Source organism: Microtus oregoni, unplaced genomic scaffold (genome assembly GCF_018167655.1).
Source record: "Microtus oregoni isolate MIOR12 unplaced genomic scaffold, Mior012 000025F_ref0000491, whole genome shotgun sequence".
NCBI lineage: Eukaryota > Metazoa > Chordata > Mammalia > Rodentia > Cricetidae > Microtus > Microtus oregoni.
This window is the reverse complement of record NW_024543084.1, coordinates 13,892,593-13,914,433: the sequence shown is the minus strand read 5'-3', so window position 1 is coordinate 13,914,433 and position 21,841 is coordinate 13,892,593. Positions and strand designations below refer to the sequence as shown.

The following is a 21,841-nucleotide window of genomic DNA, read 5'->3' as shown; positions in this document are numbered from 1 at the left end:
GCGGATCTCTGTGAGTTCGAGACCAGCCTGGTCTACAAGAGCTAGTTCCAGGATAGGCTCCAAAACCACAGAGAAACCCTGTCTCGAAAAACCAAAAAAAAAAAAAAAAAAAACCAAAAATAAAACCACAAGGCCTGTGACTAGCAATTCCAGTAGTCAGTGCCACAGGAGCACGAGAACAGGAGGACGGTGTGAGTGCAGTGGGCACTCGGGCAGTGATGCAGTGAGTACCAGAGTTTCCAAAAGGGAAGAATCACCACTTACATATTAAACAGTACACAGACAAACAACGGCTCCAGCCCTGTGTAAGGAAGACAGTAATTCTGGGAAGTGTTTGGATGCCATGGACACAAGAGATAGTGAAGCCTGAACGCCAGCTCTAGCCAGAGCTGCATTTGGAAACACATGCAAGACGGCAGAAGAAAAAGAAATGTGGTAAAGAAGGGAAGTTTGCCCAGAACAAAGCACTAAGGAACATTAGAGCAGACAGCATACACTAAGGGTCAGACTCAGCAAGGCGTGACGCTTCTCACTCTCCTAGCCCAGGAGTTCTGGGAGCCTGGGCTGGACTCCAGTTTCATGCTGCCTGCTGATCACGGCCAGGAGAAAAGCTCTCCCTGGAACAAACCCAGACACCTAAGTATTTTTGCCACACAGATGCTAGGCAAAGGCTTTACCAATCGGGGCACTAGCCCAGCCCCAAACCCCAATTCTCTACATGGCAGTTGCTGAGCTGCACCGTGACAGGAGCTCCAAGCATTCATCGTACTTGTACTGCGTCCTGAGAGCCTGTGGCTGATGGTCACCTGCGGATTGACGCTGCACAGCCTGGGTCTAGAAGCTCCACTGCTTTCAAAGTACTGAGACTTTTTCCCTCTCTCCAGAAGAGTCACCAGTAAACGTAAACTGTCCCTCCTGCAATAGGTTTCGCACAACCCACGGAGTCATACAATCCTACTAAGTGGACATTTCATGCTTAGCTCTACACAGTTCAGAGGGAAAGTCTGGACAGCCAAACATTAAAATCCCAATGAGCCAGGCATGGTGGTACACAGCTGTAATTCAAACACCTGTGAGGTAGAGGGTCAGGAGTTCAAGGTCATCCTTGGCTACAGAACAAGTTGGAAGCTAGCCTGGACTATATGAGACCCTGTCTTAAGATAAAATAAAGTCTAAAATAGCTGTTTTTGAGTGATGGCTTTCTGGATGATTTCTGGTGATGCTTTTGAGACAGGGTTACCACGCAGCCCAAGTCAGCTGGAATTCCTTGTAGGACACACTGCTGTGTCATGTGCTCTCTCCTCACTTATTAATTACACTTTCTAATATCGCTACAGCGACCTTTATCACCAAGAAACAAAAGAACGGGGGCTGGGTGTTCCCAGAACCCACAGTAGCTCACAACCACTTGTAATACCACTTCCAGGGGGAATCTAATGCCCTCTTGTGGCCTCTGTGGGCACTGCACATATATAGTGCAGACAGACGCATAAAGAAAAATCTGCCAGGTGGTGGTGCATGCCTTTAATCCCAGCAATTGGGAGGCACAGGCAGGCAGATCTCTGTGAATTCGAGGCCAGCCTGGTCTACAAGAGCTAGTTCCAGGACAGGCTCCAAAGTAACACAAGGAAACCCAGTCTCAAAAAAACCAAAAAATAAATAAATAAAATAAAAATAAAAATCTTAAAAAAAAAAAAAAGGTAGAGAGATGGTTCTGTGGTTTAAGAGCATTGACTGTTCTTCTAAAGGCCCAAGGTTCAATTTCCAGTATTTACATGGTGACTCACAACCATCCGTAATTCCAGTTGTAAGGGATTCAATACACTCTTTTGATATCTTTGGGCAATGCATAAAGTGTGGTGAAGGCAAAACCATGCACATAAAAAAAATAAAAATAAAAAAAGAATTGAGAGAAAAGCATTCTAGAAGTTCTACCAGGCCAAAAGCTGGTTGCCCAAGGAGTGTGCCAATTCAAAAGCAACTCTTTCCTGCTGTGTGAAAAATGGCACAGGCCTGCAGAGTCTCTCTAAGACCTGAGCTTGGTGTACTTTGGGTTGAGAACAAGGGTCTTCCTGGAATCCAGGCTCACCTTCTTAATGAGGTCTTGTCCATTAGTACAGACGTCATTCACCCGATCCTTGTGGACAGTGAAGTCTGTCTCAAAAGCTTCGTGTTTCTTCAGCAAGCCCTAGAGAGAAGCAGTGAGGTCCGCCACTGAGCCTGTGATGTGAGTAGCTAGGTCTCGGGACAGAGGGTGGCATAGCTATGAGCCTGGTCCTCCTACTCTCTACTCCATGGGGGGGACCAGGGAGTCAGGAGTGAGACCAGGCTGCAGGAGAAGCTGAACCACCAAGTTTAGGTTGCAAAAAATGGACAGAAAGCTGGAAGCAAGCACCCAACAAAGCAACAACACATATCCCATGAGGACCCAGGTCTAGCTCCCCAATGACCGAAGGATAATCTCCCTCCCCTTCCTGTTTCTAGTGACCTCAACTACACATGGACTGCCCACTGTGAGGAGAGTGGATCAAGGCAATGCAAACTGTTTCCACATTGTCTGGCTGGAACTAAGGAAGGTATGACCATGGTGATGTGTGACCTCTCCTATTCCATGACTGGGCTCTCTTTGGGCCAGCTCTGAGAACAGTGCAATGCCTTTAAAACTCTGTGGTTTCTGCCTTTGCCTCTCTGAATTAAGTGGAGAAAGCTAATCTAGCCTATACTAGAATGAGGGGCTGTGTAGGGCTGAACAAGACAGTCTGTAACTACAGCCATCTGAGATCTTCCAGCTCAGCTAGCTTTACCTTGGAAACAGCGGAGGGATTACACACCCACCCACACAGGTCAGTTTTAAGTGGCTGTTATACAGCAATTGCCAACCAACTAGAAGTGGCTATGGGGCCATGAACACAGGAAAAAAGGACATTAAGGGATATTTTCAGTCTCTCTTACCATAAGAGTGTATCCTTACAAAAAAGAGGTCAATTTGGACCTCTTTTTTGTAAGGCATATGGAAAAGAATGCCAGAGAAAAGAGTGAACAGAAGGAGATGCTATGTGGAAACAAAGCTTGGAATGAAGTGTGGTCCAGAAGCTATGAGGACTCCTCTATGAGGTGTGGTGGACCTGGCCCACCCGCCTGCAGTACCCCCAGACTGTGAGCTGGTGGACCTTCACTGTTTATGCACGTGCTTAGCCTTCCTGACCTGGATGGCAGCAAGAGTGTCTCCGTAATCTTCACTGGCCACCAGAGTCATTTTCTCGTTGATCCAAGCCTCTTCCTCTTCTACATTGGCTACGAACTGTTGATACTCCAAGGACTCCTCTAGCCGCTGGCCCCTTATTAAAGTATGGGGAAGGGGAAATCGTTAGTATGTACTTAAAATAGCCATGAAGGGGGGCTGGAGTTATAGCTTGGTGGTATTGGTGCTTGACTACTGTGTCTAAGATCTCGGGTTCAGTTACCAGCACCAACAAATAATAAACAAATAAATTTGGATAAAATATTCATGAAGGGGTGTGTCTATGTATAAACATGTCCTGGGGGACACAAGGCAGACAGTGCTCCTCAGACAGGACACTCTGGAGTTAACTGCTAGGTGCAGACTCACTGGATAGGAACAGCTCAGAATGCCTCTGGAGCAAGGTAATACTTGACATCCAGGTCGGGGGAGCTGGCAGGAAGGGCCGGGCCTTCTGTCTGTCTTAAGAGCTCCCTGCCTATGTGCTCACCGTGCAGCTGCTAGCTGCTTCAGCTCCTTCCAGTGCTCCACGAACTGTGCAAGACGCTGCTGGATCTCCTCCTGCCCAATGGTGTTGTCATCAGACAGCTTCTTCCCAGTGTCCAGGACGCCCTGACCAGCAAGAGCAAGAGTCAATGCCAGCAGATGCCAAGTGCCCAGTTCCAGGTGTCTGTGGCCCAAGCTTAGGACACCTCAACATCACATTCACAATTAGCTCTTCAGGACACATGAGCTGGGCACAGCTTTAATCTCAGCACTTGGGAGGTGAGGCAGAAGCGGGTGATCTCTGAGTTTGGGGTTAGCTTGGTCTACATGAGGAGTTCCACACCAGTCAAGGTTACACAGAGAAACCCTGACTCAAAAAAACAAACATGGAGCCGGGCGATGGTGGCGCACACCTTTAATCCCAGCACTCGGGAGGCAGAGGCAGGCGGATCTCTGTGAGTTCGAGACCAGCCTGGTCTACAGAGCTAGTTCCAGGACAGGCTCCAAAGCCACAGAGAAACCCTGTCTCGAAAAACCAAAAAAAAAAAAAAAAACAAACAAACAAACATGGTTTTGCTTCTCCTCATGGCCCTGTTCTCTTAGCAGAAAGCAATCACCTGAATGGCTGGTTCATGGGCAGCCAGCTCGGCTTCTAGCCGTTTGTGTTTCTTCCTCAGGTTCTGAACACCTGTGAGGTCTCGGCCATAGTCTTCAGAGCTCACCAGTAGCTTCTTCTCTCTGAAGAGCAGAGGCAGTAAGGTTAGCCTGCACCTGCTCAATCCATGGATGTGTTAGTTCAGCCACTAACTGTAGCATCCTCCAACCTCTACCACTTTCTTCACAAAAATCCCTTTGGAAAACAGGAGCCACTGTTTTCCAAAGCCATGCATCCAGAACTGTCTCTGACCATGCACATGCCAATGGACGTGGCTCCTCTAAGTGTCATGAGCATACAGAGGACTGTGCTGTCCTGAGGAGAGGAACACCACTGGTATGTACTACTAACTCCATTTACTCATGCGTCACATAAGGAAACAGAGAGACCCTGTTTCAAAAAACAAAAACAGGCTTTGTGGGAGCCTAGCCAGTTTGGATGTTCACCTTCCTAGAAATGCACGGAGGGGGGAGGACCTAGGACTTACCACAGGGCAGGGAAATCTGACTGCTCTTTGGGCTGGAGAGGGAGGGGGAGAGGAGTGGGGGGAGGGGGAGAAGGGTGGGAGGAGGGGGAGGGAAATGGGAGGCTGGGAGGAGGAGGAAATTTGTTTTTTTTTTTTCTCTTTTCTCAATAGAAAAAAAGTTAAAAAAAAAACAAAAACAAAAACAAGAGAACAAAAAACAAAACCAAACCAACAAAACACAAACCAAAAACAAAAACAATCAGGAAAAAAACCAAAAACCACAACTTCTTTAGGACCCAAAAAAGCAGGGTCTACTATGACATAAGGGTAACCATCATCACAGGGTAACAGGTCTCACTCACTACTGTGCAGTAGAAGAGGCTGGGAGTTTGGCATGGTCCCTAAGCTATGCCCTTACATCACACTTCCCTGCCCCCCCCCCCCCAACAGACCAAGGAAGCCTGAAACTCCTGCTCTCTAGGAAGCCCGACACTGAACACACAACTGCTGGGCACACACTTGATCCAGGACTCCTCATCATCCATGTCTCGGAAGAACTGGTGCAGGCGGTGGGACTCGCTCAGCTTTGCTCTTCGGGAGGCTGCCATGTTCTTGATCTTCTGGAAACGACCATTGATGGTGTCCCGCTTCTCTTTCACTTGGGAGGTGTCGAAGGCACTGCTGGTCATCAGACTGTCGGCCTGGCTATTCAGGTCCTTCAGACGATCCTGGGGCAGGGAGACAAGAGAGGGCTCAGAAACCTGTTCCCAAAGACTTCCCCGAAAACAGCACCCATTAATTCCTTATTGGGTTGTGCAGCTTCATAAGTCAATGCTGTGTGAACCCTTGCAGTTCTGTAAAGTCAGCTATCTTGATAAAGACTTGGTTCCCTGTCACTGATGGTGGGAAGGTAGTCGGACACAGAATGCAGGGCCATGGCTGCAGCAAAAACCTTTTTAGTGCCACCTATTTTGCTTCGTAGTGGCCTTCATTTTTTTATCTTTTCATATTTTGATGCTAGAGATTGAACTGACTCTTGTGAGGGATAAGCACACTTTACCACTAAGTTACATCAGTTTTAGCGTATACTTTAAAAAGCAGCAAAAGTGAACTTTTGTTTTGTTTCAGATAGGGTTTCATCATGTAGGCCTGGATCTCAAGAGACATTTGCCTCTATCTCCTGAGTGCTAGGATTAAAGGTGTGTACTCATAGAAAACTTAGTTTAATTAAACATCTTGGGCCTACAAATGGCTCAGATGGCTGAGAGGTATTGACACACACCTTTAATCCCAGCACTGCAGAGGCAGAGGCAGAGGCCAGCCTGGTCTACAGAGCCAGTTCTAGGACAGCTAGAGTTGTTACAAAGAGAAATCCTGTGTCGAGAAGCCAAAAAAAAAAAAGATGGCTCAGAGGATGACTTAAGTTCATCCACGGTAGGAGGGAACTGACTCCTACAAGTTATCCTCTGACTATGTTTACCTCCCTTCAACAAATAATAAACATAATTTTAAAAAAAGTCCACGTTTGCCGGGCGGTGGTGGCGCACGCCTATAATCCCAGCACTCGGGAGGCAGAGGCAGGCGGATCTCTGTGAGTTCGAGACCAGCCTGGTCTACAAGAGCTAGTTCCAGGACAGGCTTCAAAACCACAGAGAAACCCTGTCTCGAAAAACCAAAAAAAAAAAAAAAAAAAAAAGTCCACGTTTTATATTAAAGAACTCAAAGGAAAGCTATGGTCATTCAGTCTTGAGTCAATAGAAAACTCCGCCTACCCTGCTCTTCAAAAAGACAAAAGTGAGTTTACCACTTGACAGGAACAGAACTCAATTTTTAAGGGTAAAATTCAAATTTTTTATTTCATTATTTTTAAATGTGTATAGGTGTTTTGCCAAGGGTGTCAGGTCCCTTGGAACTGTAATTACAGATAGTTGTCAAGTGCCAACTGGGTGCTGGGAATTGGAAGAATTCCCTGGTCCTCTGGAAGAACAGTCAGTGCTCTTAACCCCTGAGCCATCTCTCCAGCCCCATATTCAAACTTTTTGATGTAAATTGGAATTTTGGACAATTCTTTTTTTTTTTTTTTTTTTTTTGGTTTTTCGAGACAGGGTTTCTCTGTGGTTTTGGAGCCTGTCCTGGAACTAGCTCTTGTAGACCAGGCTGGTTTTGAACTCACAGAGATCCGCCTGCCTCTGCCTCCCAAGTGCTGGGATTAAAGGCGTGTGCCACCACCGCCCGGCTTGGACAATTCTTATCTGGCACCCCACAGTTTTTCTGATGAGACTAAGAAGGCAAGAAATGTGTCAAACTATTTAGAACTAACATGTGTAACTCAGAGGACCAACATTTCCTAACTGAGCCAGACATAAGACAGAATCACAAGTGGATACAATCCATTCTAAGCCCAGGATGGGCCTAGGATACAGGATAAAAGCAACGCTTTTGGCACAATTTATTTTGAAAAACTAATTCCACTCTGCAATGAACAGTCACAAAACTGTGACCAATCTGCTAGTGCAGAAGCAGAGAAAAACCATCCTCCATGCTCTAAATCAAATTCCTCGTCCCCCAGCCTGCCTCTATTCTGTGCACCCATCATACACACCACACACACAGCAAATGAACTGGGAACCTTAAGTCCCAGACGTCCTCTGTGAGATGCACCAACAGAGAATCGCAAAACTGTCACCAATGCTATCCTTTTCACTCATCCCCTTTTATAAAGAGTACCACCATACTCACAGCATAGAACTACTATCTGAATTATCTAAAGTCACAAGTGTGGTGTAAATGCTGTAACCACAAATGCTGGGAGGCAGAGGCAGAAAAATTACTGCAAGTTTGAGGCCAGATAGGACTAAATATTGAAAGTCCCATTGAAAAATAATAAAGGGCTGGGTGTGGATTCGCACACCTTTAATCCCAGCACTCCAAGGTAGAGCAGGCAGATCTTGTTTGAGACTGGCCAAGGCTACACAGCAAAACCTCATCTCAGAAACAAAAAAACAACCAACTGCTGGGCACTGGTGGTGTAAGTCTGTGAGTTCAAGGCCAGCCTGGTCTATGTAACACCCAGCGCTACACAGAGAAACCCTGTCTCAGAAAAATTAACAGAACAAAACAACCAAAAAAAAAGCAAACAACAAAGGTGAAAATATGCCAACAAACAAACAAAACAAAACCCCTTTAATTTTGTAGCAGCATGGATGGAAGACAGGCAACTGCTAGACCACTGAGCTCCATTTCCAGCTAAGAACGCACCTGATTTTTCAAAATAATTAGTACTTATAGATAAGATCTGCATATCCTAGGCTGAGAATAATCAGGAAACTAGTTCATAAACTGCTGCCTCGGGTATCAGGCATTCCCTGACCAATGCCAGCTCCTGTCAACATACTGGGACACTCTTGAGGTTCGCTCTACCTCCCCCCCCCCCCCCTCCGCTGTTGCCCTGCTGACCTCATGGGCCGATATGTCTGCCTCCAGCAGCTGGTGCTTTTTCAGCAAGTTGTTCACAGAGGCCAGGTCTTTGCCGTAATCTTCAGACGCCAGGAGAGCTTCCACCTGCAGTTGGCAGCACAACACATGCACAGCGTCACAGCGTTCTGGAAACCCAAGGTGGCCAGGAGCTGCTCCAGGGCCTTTTCAATCATGTCTATTCTTGTAATTGTTTTTGAGACAAGATCTATGTATACCTGGCTTACTCTGAACTTACATAGATCTCCTGAGTGCTGGGATTAAATGTGTGCACCAAGGAATCACAATTCTGCCCACTAGGCTGGGTCCTGCTTAGAGTAGGGATAGAGGCTCAGCCCCAAGTCTTCTCTGGATACAAGGGTAAAGAGCACAGAGACCAAACCAGTGTGATCACTGTGTGATAAGTGTTATCAGTGTGATCACTGTGCTAAAATGCTCCCTGCAGTCTCCACTTTAGGGACCCTGAATGACAGCCCGACAGAATTTTTTTTACACACCAATCCCAGTTCTCTCTCCCTCCTTTCCTCCCGCTCTCCCCACCCCATTCCCCATCCATTCTTCAGAGAGGGTGAGATCTCCCATGAGGAGTCAACATCAACAAACTGTCCTATTACTTGAGGAAGGACCAAGGCCCTCCTCTCTGTATCATGCTGAGCAAGGTATCTCTACTGGATGAAGGCTCTATGATGACAATTAAGGTTGTTACCAATCTGCTTACAGGGGAAGGCCAGTTTAGGCACCCTTTCCACTACTGCTTAGATTCTTAGCTTGGGTCATCCTTGTGGATTCCTGGGAATTTCCTTGGTGCCAGGTTTCTTGCTAACCCCGTAATGGCTCCTTCTATCAAGATATCTTTCCTTGCTCTCCCTCTCTGCTCTTCCCCCAACTTGACCTTCTCAATCCCTCATTGTTCTCCCCACTCTCCTTCTACCTTCCCCTCAACCCCCCAATGTGTGGCTTGGGTAGTTTGTGGGGCCACTGGCCATGAAACTAGTATTTATCAGTGCATGAACTGGCTTTTTGGAGCCCATTCTCAAAGGAAATTCTTCAATCACAGTAAGAATCTTTGGGCTCTCCCATATGCAAATGTTTAGGGAGAATTTAGTGATATGGGATAATACTCTGCCATAGATACTAAGGAAAAATGACACTATGAACTCAGATAAAATAAACCTCTGCAACGATTCACGCACATACAACAGACCGGTAAAGGACTCTGAAATGTTCGCAGTGGTGGTTTCTAAAATCACCCTCTTTAGAGCCTCTGCTGTCTGGGTTTCCTTTTGGTGAAGACTTGTGGAAACCACTATAAGGCACCCATCTCCTCCTCTACACATTCCCTTGGGGAGAGGTCTGACAGCCAGGGTCTTCTGAAATCTCTTTTCTGGTCTATGCCTCTATTCACTCTGTGATAGCAATCTGAGCCTATCTCACACAACGAGGACTTCTGCTCAAGGTGCTCTCAAGAGGTTCCCCTTTACAATCTGGGGCTGGCTGACGGACCCATTCATTACCCAAATGTGGGCACAAGAACCATCTCACATTACCTCAGAGAGCCAGAAGTCAAAGTCCTTGATTCCAGTGTTGAAGTTCTGCTGCTTATTGGCCTCTTTTAGCTTCTGGCTCTTCTCAGCTGATTTCTGCACCAGGAACTGCCACTGGTCTGCAAGGGCAGCCAGGCGGGCCTTGGGAAGAGACGGGGCAGGGGGGACGGTCACTTGGGATGGGACAATCTCTGAAAGACCCACTCCTAAGACTCAAATTAGAGACCATCAAAGAGGAAGTGGAAACAATCACAGGAACTGAGTTCTCAGATTCTACAGACTGTAGGTCTTACACTGTATTTCAGCTCTAGTCGAGTGGATAGTAGCATGCTGCCATTCTTTCTGGAGACAGTATGGGTCCTTGGATCATACCTTAACAGCGTCTTCACTGCCAGCACAAGCTCCACGCTCGATGAGTGAGTTTCCCATGTCGATGACGCCACGGATTCGGTCAGCATTGGCGTGCAGTTCTGCCTCAAAGGCTTGGTGCTTCTGGTGCTTGCTCTGAAAATACCAAACCACCAGTCAGAGGCAGTTCTTGCCAGCCTTGTCATTAAGGCAAAAGAGATGCTTAGGAAGGAGTGAGTACTAGGAAGGTAAGGAACAAGGCAAGCATTAGCGTTGACAGAAAGCCACCACAGGTTGTGTGGTGCTATGGTTTGGGGTCTATGGGAGCTCAGCAGAGGTAGGTTTAGGCCAGAAAGGAGACAACACTAGTTCAAGGGCAGTGGGGTTAATGCCAGTTCTGAACAGCTCACCAGCAGGCTGGGAGCAAAGCCTCAAAATCTGTAGGAGACTGAGGTAAATTTTAGTTCTGAATCTAACCACATGTCCATTGTCAACCCATGTTTTTATGCTTCCTGGACAGAAGTTCTAACTGGTAACGTGGATGGGCTATCCCCCACCCCCACAGCAGGAACATCTAGTGGCTGCAGTGGTTCTGTTGATGAAGATTTGTAGGCTTATATTTGCTATCTGTCATTAATCAAAACATGAGGCTGTTAAAAAACCCAGTCTAAAGGCAGGCTGAATTTTATTTTTTTAAGGAATAAGAGAGTTGGGGGCCTGGTATGGTTTCTAAGACTTTGTTAAGAAACTAAAGATGCTAAAACACTTACGATCTATGATTTTGAGGATAACAGTAGCTATAACACAGTTCTGGGAAAAATACAGGGCGAGAAATAGTCTCAGGGGAGAATGTTACTGAGAAAGAAAATTAGGAGAGAACAGACAAACATAAAGACCAACAAGAAAAAAAACCCACAAAAAAAAGCCAACAAAATAGTTTATTTGGCTAAGAATTCTGCATTCAATGTTTCATTTCAGGGGCAGTAACCATTGCAGGGAGGGGACCCTGGCTGCTAAGGCAGCACCAAGACCAACAGGTCTCACGCATAGATCTTGACAACAGAGTCACTTTGTGATTTGCTCTCATCACTGCTGATACAAACCTATTACTCTCCTACAGGTTTATTTCCTCTTCCTAGTTCTGGGACTTGGAGCCATGTGATGACAGATAATCTTTTTGTGACCTCCTCAGCAATGTCTACTTAGATTTAAAAGCACGTATTGCTATTCCAGTTCTCTAGGCCAGCACCTCTTGATACCAGCCTAGGTGGTATTGGATTCATCCCAAGCTAGCCTGCCCTGCCCTGCCCAGGCCACTCGACACCTTAAGCCCAGGAAAACAAACTCACAGTCTTTAACATATAGAAGCTGATATTTTGTTTTCAAAAGCACCCCTTGAAAAAAAGTGGTCAAACTACTGCCCCCAAACCAAACACTGTACAGAACTTGCATGGATGATGGAATGGGGAAGAAGAGGTAAGGACTGCTGGCTAATTACAACAGATAAAGCCACATCTCACAGGGACACTTGGATGGAGGGTGACTGGGGATTAGAATGGTGATGGATGAACAGACACCAGTGGACATTACGTGATCACAGTCACAGTATTCCAGCGTAGAACACAGACCCCAGAGCTCACAAATCTACAACTCTTAAAAGCATAAAGAACTTACCAGCAGCTTGGAAAGCTACAAAAACAGATTGAAAGAAGAGTTCAGTACACTGATTTGAACATGTCTCAGCTATTTAAAGACTCAACTGCCATCATACTTCCCCAGGAAATTCAGCACTTGGGAACAGCACAGGAGTAGGACTCTTAGTAGACAAATTTCTACAGAGACTAGCAAGGAAGCAGCTTTCAAATGGCTCCACCAACTCGGCAGCATTTACCCACTGGTCCAGGGACTCTTTCTAAGTAAGCTTCACAGTGGTGCGAATAGTTTTGTAGGCAAACTCCTTTAAGTCTCATTTCTGTAACACAGGCACTTCAGAGCCAGCACCACTGAGTCCACTCACCTGGATATTGGTGGGGTCCTTATAGGACTCATCACTCGCTGTCTGTAACTTCTCACTGATCCAGGCCTCAATTTCATCCACATCCCGGCTGAACTGCTGAAGTGTTTGAGATTCTCCAAGTTTTGACCTTTTCTCAATCATCTGGGCTTTTAGGCGGCGCCACCTATGAATGAAGATCAAATGTTGAGTGTTCTTTACCAGAAAAGAAGAAGCTTGAGTAGGCGTGGCTTCTCACATGTGGGCTTTCATCTCAACTGGTAGAGTTTATTTATCACCATAGGACACCTACCTGTCAAGGACCTCATTGCGACGGTTTGCAATGTCTCCTTTGGCATAGTGGTCAACAGCAATGAGCTGATCAGCAAAGGCCTGCAGGGCAGCTATCTTTTCCTCCTGAGGACAAATGGGTAAAGAGGTCGGGGTGGGCTGGATAAAGCCTGTCAGCCTGCTAACTTTCAGAGGAGATGGTTACACTTTGGAACTAACTGGTGGCAGGATCGGAACACACCGATACTTTAGAAGCCAGCTTGATTATCATCATTACTAGAGTAGGGTTTAGTTCAAGAGGACTTCAGGTCATACTGAGCTGTGTAGGTGCTGGGACACCAGCAGATGCCACAGCAACAAACGAGGTTCATAAAATGACCACTGTTCTGTTTGCAACAAAATGGTTTAAGTCACAGTAGTGTATCTGTTTTATTATTTGTTTTAATGTGTTACCTTATCAAACATAAATTTTCACCCTTAAAAAGATAATTTTGGGGGGGTGGCTGGGTATGGTAGCATACACCTTTAATCTCAGCAGAGCAGGCTGGTATCTGGGAGTTCAGCCTGTGCCACACATACCCATTTCCAGGGTAGCCAGGACTAAACAGAAAGACCCTATCTCAAAATACAAAACAGAACAAATCTGGGGGCTGGAGAGAAGGCTCTTGCACATGACTTGAGTTTTCCCAGGAACCATGTGCCTATTAACAATTAGCTTGCTATACTCTACTTGCAGAGGATCTGACACCTTCTGGCTTCTAAGGGCACTGCACATAATGCTACACTTAAGAGACAAGCATATAAATACTCATAAATTTAGAAAAATTAATTTTTTCCAATACCATCATTGTTTTTTGCAGTGCTATGGTCTGAACCGAAGTTTCATATATGTCAGGAAGCATTCTTCTAGGGAATTACAGCTCTGTCATCATACAATAATACAGAACTCTTTTGAGCACTTTTTTCTGTATGTATATGTATGTGCAGTAAGTGTGTATGTATATGAATATTTATAAACACCAGACATCAGGCTTGGGAGCCACTGCTCAGGAACCTCCACTGTGTCTTCTGACAGAGTCTCTCACAGATCAGGCCGACTGGCCAGCTGCCAGAAAGCCCCGCACTGTGATTATAAACACACCATTCAAGGCTTTTGGATTCTAGGGATCAAACCCAGGTCCTCATGCACTATGTCTGATGGGCTTCATTTGAGTTACCTGAGGTTTTAAACGTCGTCTTGGTGCTATGTGCTGAGCCCCAAGGGCCTGTTGCACATTAAGCAGTACTCTAGCCCTGGGTAGCAACCCTTCCTTTCTTTTTAATTTTGATCATTTGTTTATTTTTATTTTTTATTTAAGATAAATAAGTCAGTGTTTTGCCTGCTTACATGTCTATGTGAGGGTGTTATGTTGGATCTCCTGGAACTGGAATTATAGACACATTGTGAGCTGCAGTGTGGGTGTTGGGAACTGAACCCAGGTCCTCTGAAGCACAGTCAGTGCCCCCACAGTCACTGAGCCCCCACAATCTTTCCTCTATTTTGGAGGTAAGTTTTTCCCCCCTTCAGTTTTTTTGGTTTTTCAAGACAGAGTTTCTTAGTAGCTATGGAGTCAGTTCTGGAACTCACTCTGTAGACGAGGCTGGCCTCCAACTCACAGAGATCCACCTGCCTCTGCCTCCCAGTGCTGGGATTAAAGGCGTGCGCCACCACCGCCCGGCTTAGACATCTATTTGCTTCTACTTCCAGTGCTGGTAGTAATAAAGGTATGTTTTCATATCTGGCCCAGTTTAAATTCTTATTTTCTCAACTAAAGAAGTACTTGTTGGATATGTCCTGGACTGTACTTTTGTTATTAATTACGGAAATGTGAGTAGGTTCATGTAAACACTGAGTGTGGGTGTCCTCAGAGAGAGGCATTAGATCCCTGGAGATGGAGTCACACACACTTGGGAAACACCTAAGAAAGTGCTGGGAGCCGAAATCAAGTGCTCTCTAAGAGCACTACCTAAGTGCTCTTAACCACGTAGCTCTGCATCTAGACCAACAGAATGTATATTTCTTTGCAGTACTGGGGACTGAACCCTATAGCACACTAGGCAGTACTCTAACACACAGCTATCCCGGCCACCTGAATAGCACTTTTTGCTTTATTTTGGAAACAGTGTCTCACTATATAGTCCTGGCTAACCTGGAATGTTCTATGTAGCCCAGGCTGGGAGCTCTTGAACTTTAGAGCTCCATCTTCATCTGACTCCTGAATAACAAGAATATTATGAAGGTCAATAATAATAGCTCTAACTAATACAACTTAGTCTGTAACTTCCTTTTTAACCTAGTCATTAAGATAGAACTGCCATCAAATTACGATGTGACTCAGGCAAACCTAGTCAAGGACCTCATGGTCCAGGACCCACCTGGACATTGATAGCTTTATCAAAGTCTTCATGTTTTTTGATCAGAGCCTCCACACTGTCCAGCGAGTCTCCTTTGTCTTCTGTGTTTAGGAAGGCCTCCCGGGCAGCCATCCAGTTCTCTGCTTGCTCACAGTCCCGATGGAATAGCTAAAGAGTGGACAGGTAGGTGTGAAGACAGATAGGGCCTCTGGCAAGAAGTAACTGATGAAAACTCAAACACACCTGCAGCTCCAAGCAGTGGTCCAGCATCATTCTGCGCTGAACCCAGGCCTTCTCCAGATCTGTGCGCTCCTGGTCAAGAATATCAAGTTTCTCCTTGATCTCTGGGCTGGCATAGTGCCCATGAGCTAACAGCTGCTGCCCAAACTGCTCAAATGCCTGGAAAGTGCCAGCCCTGGCATCAATTTCTGTCCGGTGTTCCTGCCAAGAGGAGAGAAGTGATTAGGTGACATGCAGAAGATGTCCACACTAGTTATCAACCACTGGTTCCCAAGACGGGGAGGGGTAAGGCCCCTAAGGCCCCCAACGACCTACCTGGTGTCGTTCCAGCAAAGCCTCAGCTCCAGTGACATCCTTGGCTAGCTCATCTGAAGATACCAACCCTCGTATTCCATTGATCCAAGACATGAGGTCACTAGAAACCAGATGAACAGAGGAACACCCGTTACACTACCCAGCAACAAACAAGCCTGCCCAGGAAATGGCTGCATCACTTCTGCCTCAGGGGGTTATTTTTATAATTATTACTTTAAACTGTCAAAGCTACTTTACTTTTTTCTATTTTATGTGCATTTGTTTTTTTGGTTTGGGTGTCAGGTCCCCTGGTACTAGAGTCACAGACAGTTGTGAGCTGCCACGCTGGTGCTGGGAATTGCACCTGGGCCCTCTGGAAGAGCAGCCAGTGCACTTAACCACTGAGCCATCTCTCCAGCCCTCAGGAGGTTATTTTAGGTTAAACCTAGTCATATATCAAACAGGGTTGAGTCTTATAGCCTCTTATTTGTGTTACCAAAAAAAGGGAAGGGGATTCTTCTTCTGGATCTAGGTGGGTATGTGTAGTTCTCTTCCATCACCGAGCAAACTTCTCTTTGTAATAGATAGAGATCATTACAGAAAACCACAACCTATCAAAATGCAGAGTCTTGAAGCCCAGTCCCAACCGATACATCTACAACACAACTCCTGCACCTCAGGCTCAGGGATTGTTGAGTGTGTGTGTGTGTGTGTGTGTATGTGTGAGAAGTTACACCAATAAAATCTCAGCAAAGTGACCACCTACATACCCTGAAGAAAGTCAATACCAACAGACATGCTAATGTGGAAAGGGAAAAGCTTTCAGGGCTTCAACACTAAATAAAGGCAGGGCAGTGATGGCGCATGCCTTTAATCCCAGCACTCGGGAGGCAGAGGCAGGCGGATCTCTGTGAGTTCGAGACCAGTCTGGTCTACAAGAGCTAGTTCCAGGACAGGCTTCAAAACCACAGAAAAACCCTGTCTCAAAAAACCAAAAAAAAAAAAAACAAAAAAAAACAAACCACTAAATAAAGAACCACAGGCAGCACAATGGTGGCACCTGCCTTTAATCCCAGCACTCAGGACGCAGACGTAGGCAAATCTCTGAGTTTGAGGGCAGCCTGGTTGACAAAGCGAGTTCCACCAACGACATAAAAATAGGAAGGTGGAAATGATGTAATTTGTATAATAATGTTAAAAAGTAAAAAAAAATTTTTTTTTTCTTTATTAAAGAAGGAGAGCTGGGCATGGTACTACATATCTTTTATCCCAGCACTCAGAGGCAGCGGTAGGTGGTCTCTGAGTTCTAGGCTGACCTAATCTACAGAGCAAGTTCCAAGACCAGGACTAGAAAAACTTAATACATAAATGATAAAGAGAAGGGGTCTGAGAGTGGGGGCAGTAACCTTCTGAACATACACGATGGCGAGAACGGCTTCTCCAAGCTGTCCTCTAGCATTCACACTAGCTGTGGGACACAAGCATGCACATACACACACAACTGCAGTAACAGTGTAATAAAAGATTGTGGTCCAGGCGGTGGTGGCACACGCCTTTAATCCCAGCACTCTAGGGGCAGAGGTAGGCGGATCTCTGTGAGTTCGAGGCCAGCCTGGTCTACAGAGTGAGTTCCAGGACAGGCTCCAAAACTACAGAGAAACCCTGTCTCAGAAAAAAAAAAAAAAATCTAAAAACAAAGAATCACACTGGGATACTTAGTGGCAGAGAGGACAAACAGGTTCAGTTCTCAGCACCTCAGCACCCTCATGGTGGCTCACAACTGTCTCTAACTCCAATTCCAGGGGATTTGGCATCCTCTTCTGAGCCCTCAGACACCAGGCACATAAGTAGCATAGACATACACACAAGTAAAATGCCCATACATTATGTGGGAAAAAAAGGAGTGCTTATTGCTCTTATCTTTTATTTCTTTTTTTTAAATAAAGATTTACTTATTATAATTTTAAGTGTGTGAATCGTTTTGCCTGGTATGTCTATGTACCAGGCAGGCACAAGCCAGAAGAGATTGTGGGATCCTTTGCATCCGGAATTACAGATGTTTGTGAGGCACCAAGGGGGTGATGGGAACTGAACCTGGGTCTAAGGTGCTCTTAACTGCTGAGCCATCCCTACCCCTGAATAATACTCTTGTAACAGATCTAAATTTCTTTTCTAGTATTCATACTAGGTAGCTCACAATCACCCACAATTTCAGCTTCAGAGAGTTCCACTTCCTCTTCTGACCTCCTCAGGTACCTGCATTCATGAGCATATATCGCTGGTGCCCACATGCCATCAAAATGAAAGTATTTTATAAAAAGCCAAAAACAAACAAATAAACAAACAAAATCCACAATTCTTCAGAAGAAACAGCTGTGGACTGGAGAGATGTCTCAATGGTTAAGTGTACTTCCTGCTTTTCTAGAAGACCCACGTTTGGAAAGTAGAGTGGTACCATCTGGAGCTCCCATCCTAGAAGAGGGAGTATCTGAGACCATCAAATGCCAGGCACCACAAACCATCACAAACTCAGTGAAGTATCAAACAGACATGAAAAGACAAAGGCATAATTATGGGAAATCTGCTAAGACACCTAGCTTATACTCCTAAAAAATGACAGGGTGAAGATCCTGCTCCAAGATTGAGGGACCCTAGCTATGAAATATATTTATTAAAAAATATTTATTATGTATACTGTGTTCTGCCTGGATGTGTCCTTGCAGGCCAGAAGAGGGCACCAGATCTTTTTTTTTTTTTTAAAGATTTATTTATTTATTATGTACACAGTGTTCAGCCTCCATGTATGCCTGCAGGCCAGAAGAGGGCGCCAGATCTCATTATAGATGGCTGTGAACCACCATGTGGGTTGCTGGGAATTGAACTCAGGACCTCTGGAAGAGCAGTCAGTGCTCTTAACCTCTGAGCCATCTCTCCAGCCCCCGAGGGCACCAGATCTTATAACAGATGGTTGTGAGTCATCATGTGGTTGCTGGACATTGAACTCAGGACCTCTGCAAGAGCAGCTAGTGCTCTTAACTATTGAGCCATCTCTCCAGCCCCCTAGTTATGAAATTTATATTGGAGACAATCAAGAAAATGTGTGTGTGTGTGTGTGTATAGCTTTTCAAGACAGGCTTTCACTGTCTAACAGTCCTGGCTGTCCTGGAAGTAGCTCTGTAGACCAGGCTGGCCTCAAACTCTTGAGATTCACCTGCCTCTGCTTCCTTGGGATTAAAGGCGTGCACCACCACAGCCCAGTGGGCTTAGGTATTAATGAATTCATGATAGGTGTGATAAAGGAGAATGCTGGGACCGATAATCTATTGTTGCTCAGAACTAAAGAACCTGTAATTAATGAGGGTCACAAAATTAACTAGAAACTACAGGCAACAATACCACAGTTGATTTAGTCACTCTTGCAACTTCTCTTGACATTATTTTAAATCAAAACAGTTGATGGAAAAGATTACTTGTATCTACATAAAGTCAAATATGAAGAAGAAAACATCGTTGGCAATGTTTTGTGATACAGACCCAAGTGCAGAGACCAATGACTTTTGGTATTTGGTAGTTTGAATATTTTATATTAAGTGGTAATTTTTATATTACAATTTACTATTAAAAGGAGGTCCTATGAAGCAAAAATCTCTGAATGACACTTGGTAATAAGCATATGCATGAGAATGGCTCATATATCAAAATGCTTATTTTCTGGTTGGTGAACTGTTTGGGAAGGATTAGGGAGTGTGGGCTTCCTGGAGATGTAACCAACCCTGGGGCTGGCTCCCCAAGCCCTCTCCATTCCCAGTTAGGTTTCTCAGGATGTGAGCTCTCAGCTACTGCTTCAATACCATACCTGCTGTCATGCTCCCCGCACCATGATGGTCATGGACTCTTTCAGTCTCTGAAATTGTGAGCCCCAAATAAACAGGTTTTTTTAAAAAAATATTTATTTATTATGTATACAATAGTCTGTCTGTGTGTATGTTTGCAGGCCAGAAGAGGGCACCAGACCTCATTACAGATGGTTGTGAGCCACCATGTGGTTGCCGGGAATTGAACTCAGGATCTTTGGAAGAACAGGCAATGCTCTTAACCATTGAGCCATCTCTCCAGCACCCCCCAGTTTTTTTTTTTTTCTTTTTAACATAAGTTGGCTTGGTCATTCTGTTCTATCACAGAAACAGAAACATAACTAAGATACTTGGTTCTTACCGGAAATCACTAAGGAAGCGCTGCAGGTCATGGGAGTCACCCAATTTAGCCTTGCGCTGGTCTGCACGCTTCCCTAGGCTGGTCCAGGCCTGGTTTAACTCTGTGCACTTTTCCTTCAAATCCTCTGCAGATTCAGGGTGGGACTGGATCAAGCGCTGGGCTGTCTCCCCAAGAGAATTCACCTACAGGGAAAGAGTGGTAAGAACGCCCAGAGAAACAGCTGTGCTCAGCAGAGCTTAGGCCTCAGCTTCCCCAAGCATCTCTCACCTTGTCGCCCAGAGCTGCAAGGTCCCTCTCAAAGCCTTCATGTTTGCGCTGCAGGGCCTGGACACTGGCTAGATCATGGCCATAATTGTCTGTGTTCAGGGCCTGATTCTTCTCTTCAATCCATTCTTTGGTTTCATCAGCATCTCTGCAGGCAAGACACACAGTGAGTGTCAAGCACCACTGCCTTTGTCCCACGGCAATCAGAGAAAACCTCTTGGGCTGGCACTTGTGTGTCTGGTACACACATTCACTCTCAGCAGTATTAACTGAGCATCCACTGTGTTAAAGAGCCCAAACATCAACAAGACATAGCTACTTACGCTGATATTCCACTTCGCAACCCCACCTATGAGGGGCAAAATCCTCATTTCTTCCTACCCCAGGCAACCCTCACCTGTGGAACCTCTGTACTTCATGTGCACTGCCCAAGAGCTGGCTACGTTCCTCAGCCAGCTGTTGCAAGGATCTCCAACGCTCATTCAGCTCCTGCAGGAGAATAGTAACATCAGCCTGTTCTGGTACACCCACAACCAGGCCTTAGGAAAATGATTCAATTGGAAGTGACAGGACACCTGTAATTTTCCATTTCAACATTCCTTGCAAATACACCAGCAGTGTACCCCAATAGTAATCTTGCAGAGATCAAAACCAGTCATATCTAATGGCCTGAAAATCCCTCAAATGCCTAATCTAGGAACACTCTTTGCAACACTGGGAAAAACTAACTTTGAGCTTCTTTCCAAAACACTGGTGACTGGCACATGACACCTATGCTACAAGTGAAACTCCTAGGAGTCTTCTCAGCATTACAACCAAGCAAGTCTTGGGCCAGAGCAGATGTGAGAAACGCCAATGCAGACAGCAAAAAGCTGAGTCCTTAAGGTTCCTGCTTCACTGGAAATCCCAGTGAAGGTTTTCAGTACTGCTCTGTGCTGGTCTGGATAAGAATGGTCGCCACAGGCTAACATTTTAATTATTGGTCCCCATTGACTGAACCGTTTGGGAAGCAACTGTCTTGCTTTGTTGGGGGAGGTGTGTCACTAGGATTTGGGGCAGGCTTTGAGGTTTCAAAGGATTAGACATTCCAAGTCTATTCTCTCTGCCTCCTGTTTGTAGAGTAAGATGAGAGTCTCAGTTGTTCCTGCTGCCATCCCATCATGGACTCTAACCTGAAACCAAAAGCCTAGTTAAACACCATCTTTTGTAAACTGTTGGTCATGGTGTTTTGTCACAGCAATAGAACAGTAACCAAAATGCCCGTACTAAAGTCTGAGTCAAGAAACCTGAATATACTGGATGGTTGTGGCCTTTAATCCCAGCACTCAGGAGGCAGAGGCAGCAGATCTCTGTGAGGCCAACCTAGTCTACAGAGTGAGTTCCAGGACAGGCAAGCCTGTACAGAGAAACCCTGTCTTGAAAACCAAAACCAAAACAACAACAAGAATCCCAATCAAGCTATTTTCATGACTTGACATTTGATGCGGATGCTTAAGCATGTTTCTGAGACCTATGAAAGTGGGTCAGGTACCAGCACGTCCTCTATTGTAGTCAAGAGAGAGAAAATAGTGAAGAAAAAAGCAAGGGTAAGCAGGGTAGCTGGTTATCACTTCTTACCTTGATGGAGTTGAAGGTGGCCACTGTGTGGACCATCATGCGAGCAGACTGTGAAAAGAGCACAGGGAAACCAGTCAAGAGACTTTTCACAGACAGATCTGCTGGGGCCAATGAGCAGGTCCCAAAACTCAAACCGCGTTACCCTACACTGGCAACATTTGAAGCAGGGGCATTGATAAAAATTCCAACTACTAGAAAGGTGAAAGAAAACACCAAGTACATAAGCGGAGTTGGCTGCAGGATGAAGCACACCCACGTCGAGAGGAAAGCCTTGAGGATAGCTGCTGAAGGAAGGGCAGCTCAAGAGTCATAAATGGTG

The 21,841-nt window shown here is 45.6% G+C and overlaps 1 protein-coding gene across 7 annotated transcripts in view; it reads right to left on the bottom strand.

The window, feature by feature from the left end:
• The window catches only part of Sptan1 (spectrin alpha, non-erythrocytic 1), a 71,810-nt gene that overhangs the window by 7,457 nt on the left and 42,512 nt on the right, over positions 1 to 21,841 (bottom strand). For 4 of the 7 annotated variants that reach the window (XM_041674445.1, XM_041674447.1, XM_041674446.1 and 1 more), the window contains 18 exons: positions 21,523 to 21,570; positions 20,303 to 20,394; positions 19,909 to 20,053; positions 19,642 to 19,823; positions 15,448 to 15,547; positions 15,136 to 15,333; positions 14,914 to 15,060; positions 12,521 to 12,624; positions 12,232 to 12,394; positions 11,889 to 11,903; positions 10,239 to 10,370; positions 9,870 to 10,007; positions 8,305 to 8,409; positions 5,368 to 5,576; positions 4,345 to 4,465; positions 3,732 to 3,853; positions 3,206 to 3,338; positions 2,090 to 2,188 (listed from right to left, as the gene is read on the bottom strand). In XM_041674445.1, coding sequence (XP_041530379.1) covers positions 2,090 to 2,188; positions 3,206 to 3,338; positions 3,732 to 3,853; positions 4,345 to 4,465; positions 5,368 to 5,576; positions 8,305 to 8,409; positions 9,870 to 10,007; positions 10,239 to 10,370; positions 11,889 to 11,903; positions 12,232 to 12,394; positions 12,521 to 12,624; positions 14,914 to 15,060; positions 15,136 to 15,333; positions 15,448 to 15,547; positions 19,642 to 19,823; positions 19,909 to 20,053; positions 20,303 to 20,394; positions 21,523 to 21,570 — 2,253 coding nt within the window. The remainder of the gene's footprint in view (positions 1 to 2,089; positions 2,189 to 3,205; positions 3,339 to 3,731; positions 3,854 to 4,344; positions 4,466 to 5,367; positions 5,577 to 8,304; positions 8,410 to 9,869; positions 10,008 to 10,238; positions 10,371 to 11,888; positions 11,904 to 12,231; positions 12,395 to 12,520; positions 12,625 to 14,913; positions 15,061 to 15,135; positions 15,334 to 15,447; positions 15,548 to 19,641; positions 19,824 to 19,908; positions 20,054 to 20,302; positions 20,395 to 21,522; positions 21,571 to 21,841) is intronic. The other 3 variants (XM_041674444.1, XM_041674449.1, XM_041674451.1) reach the window with 1 other exon arrangement.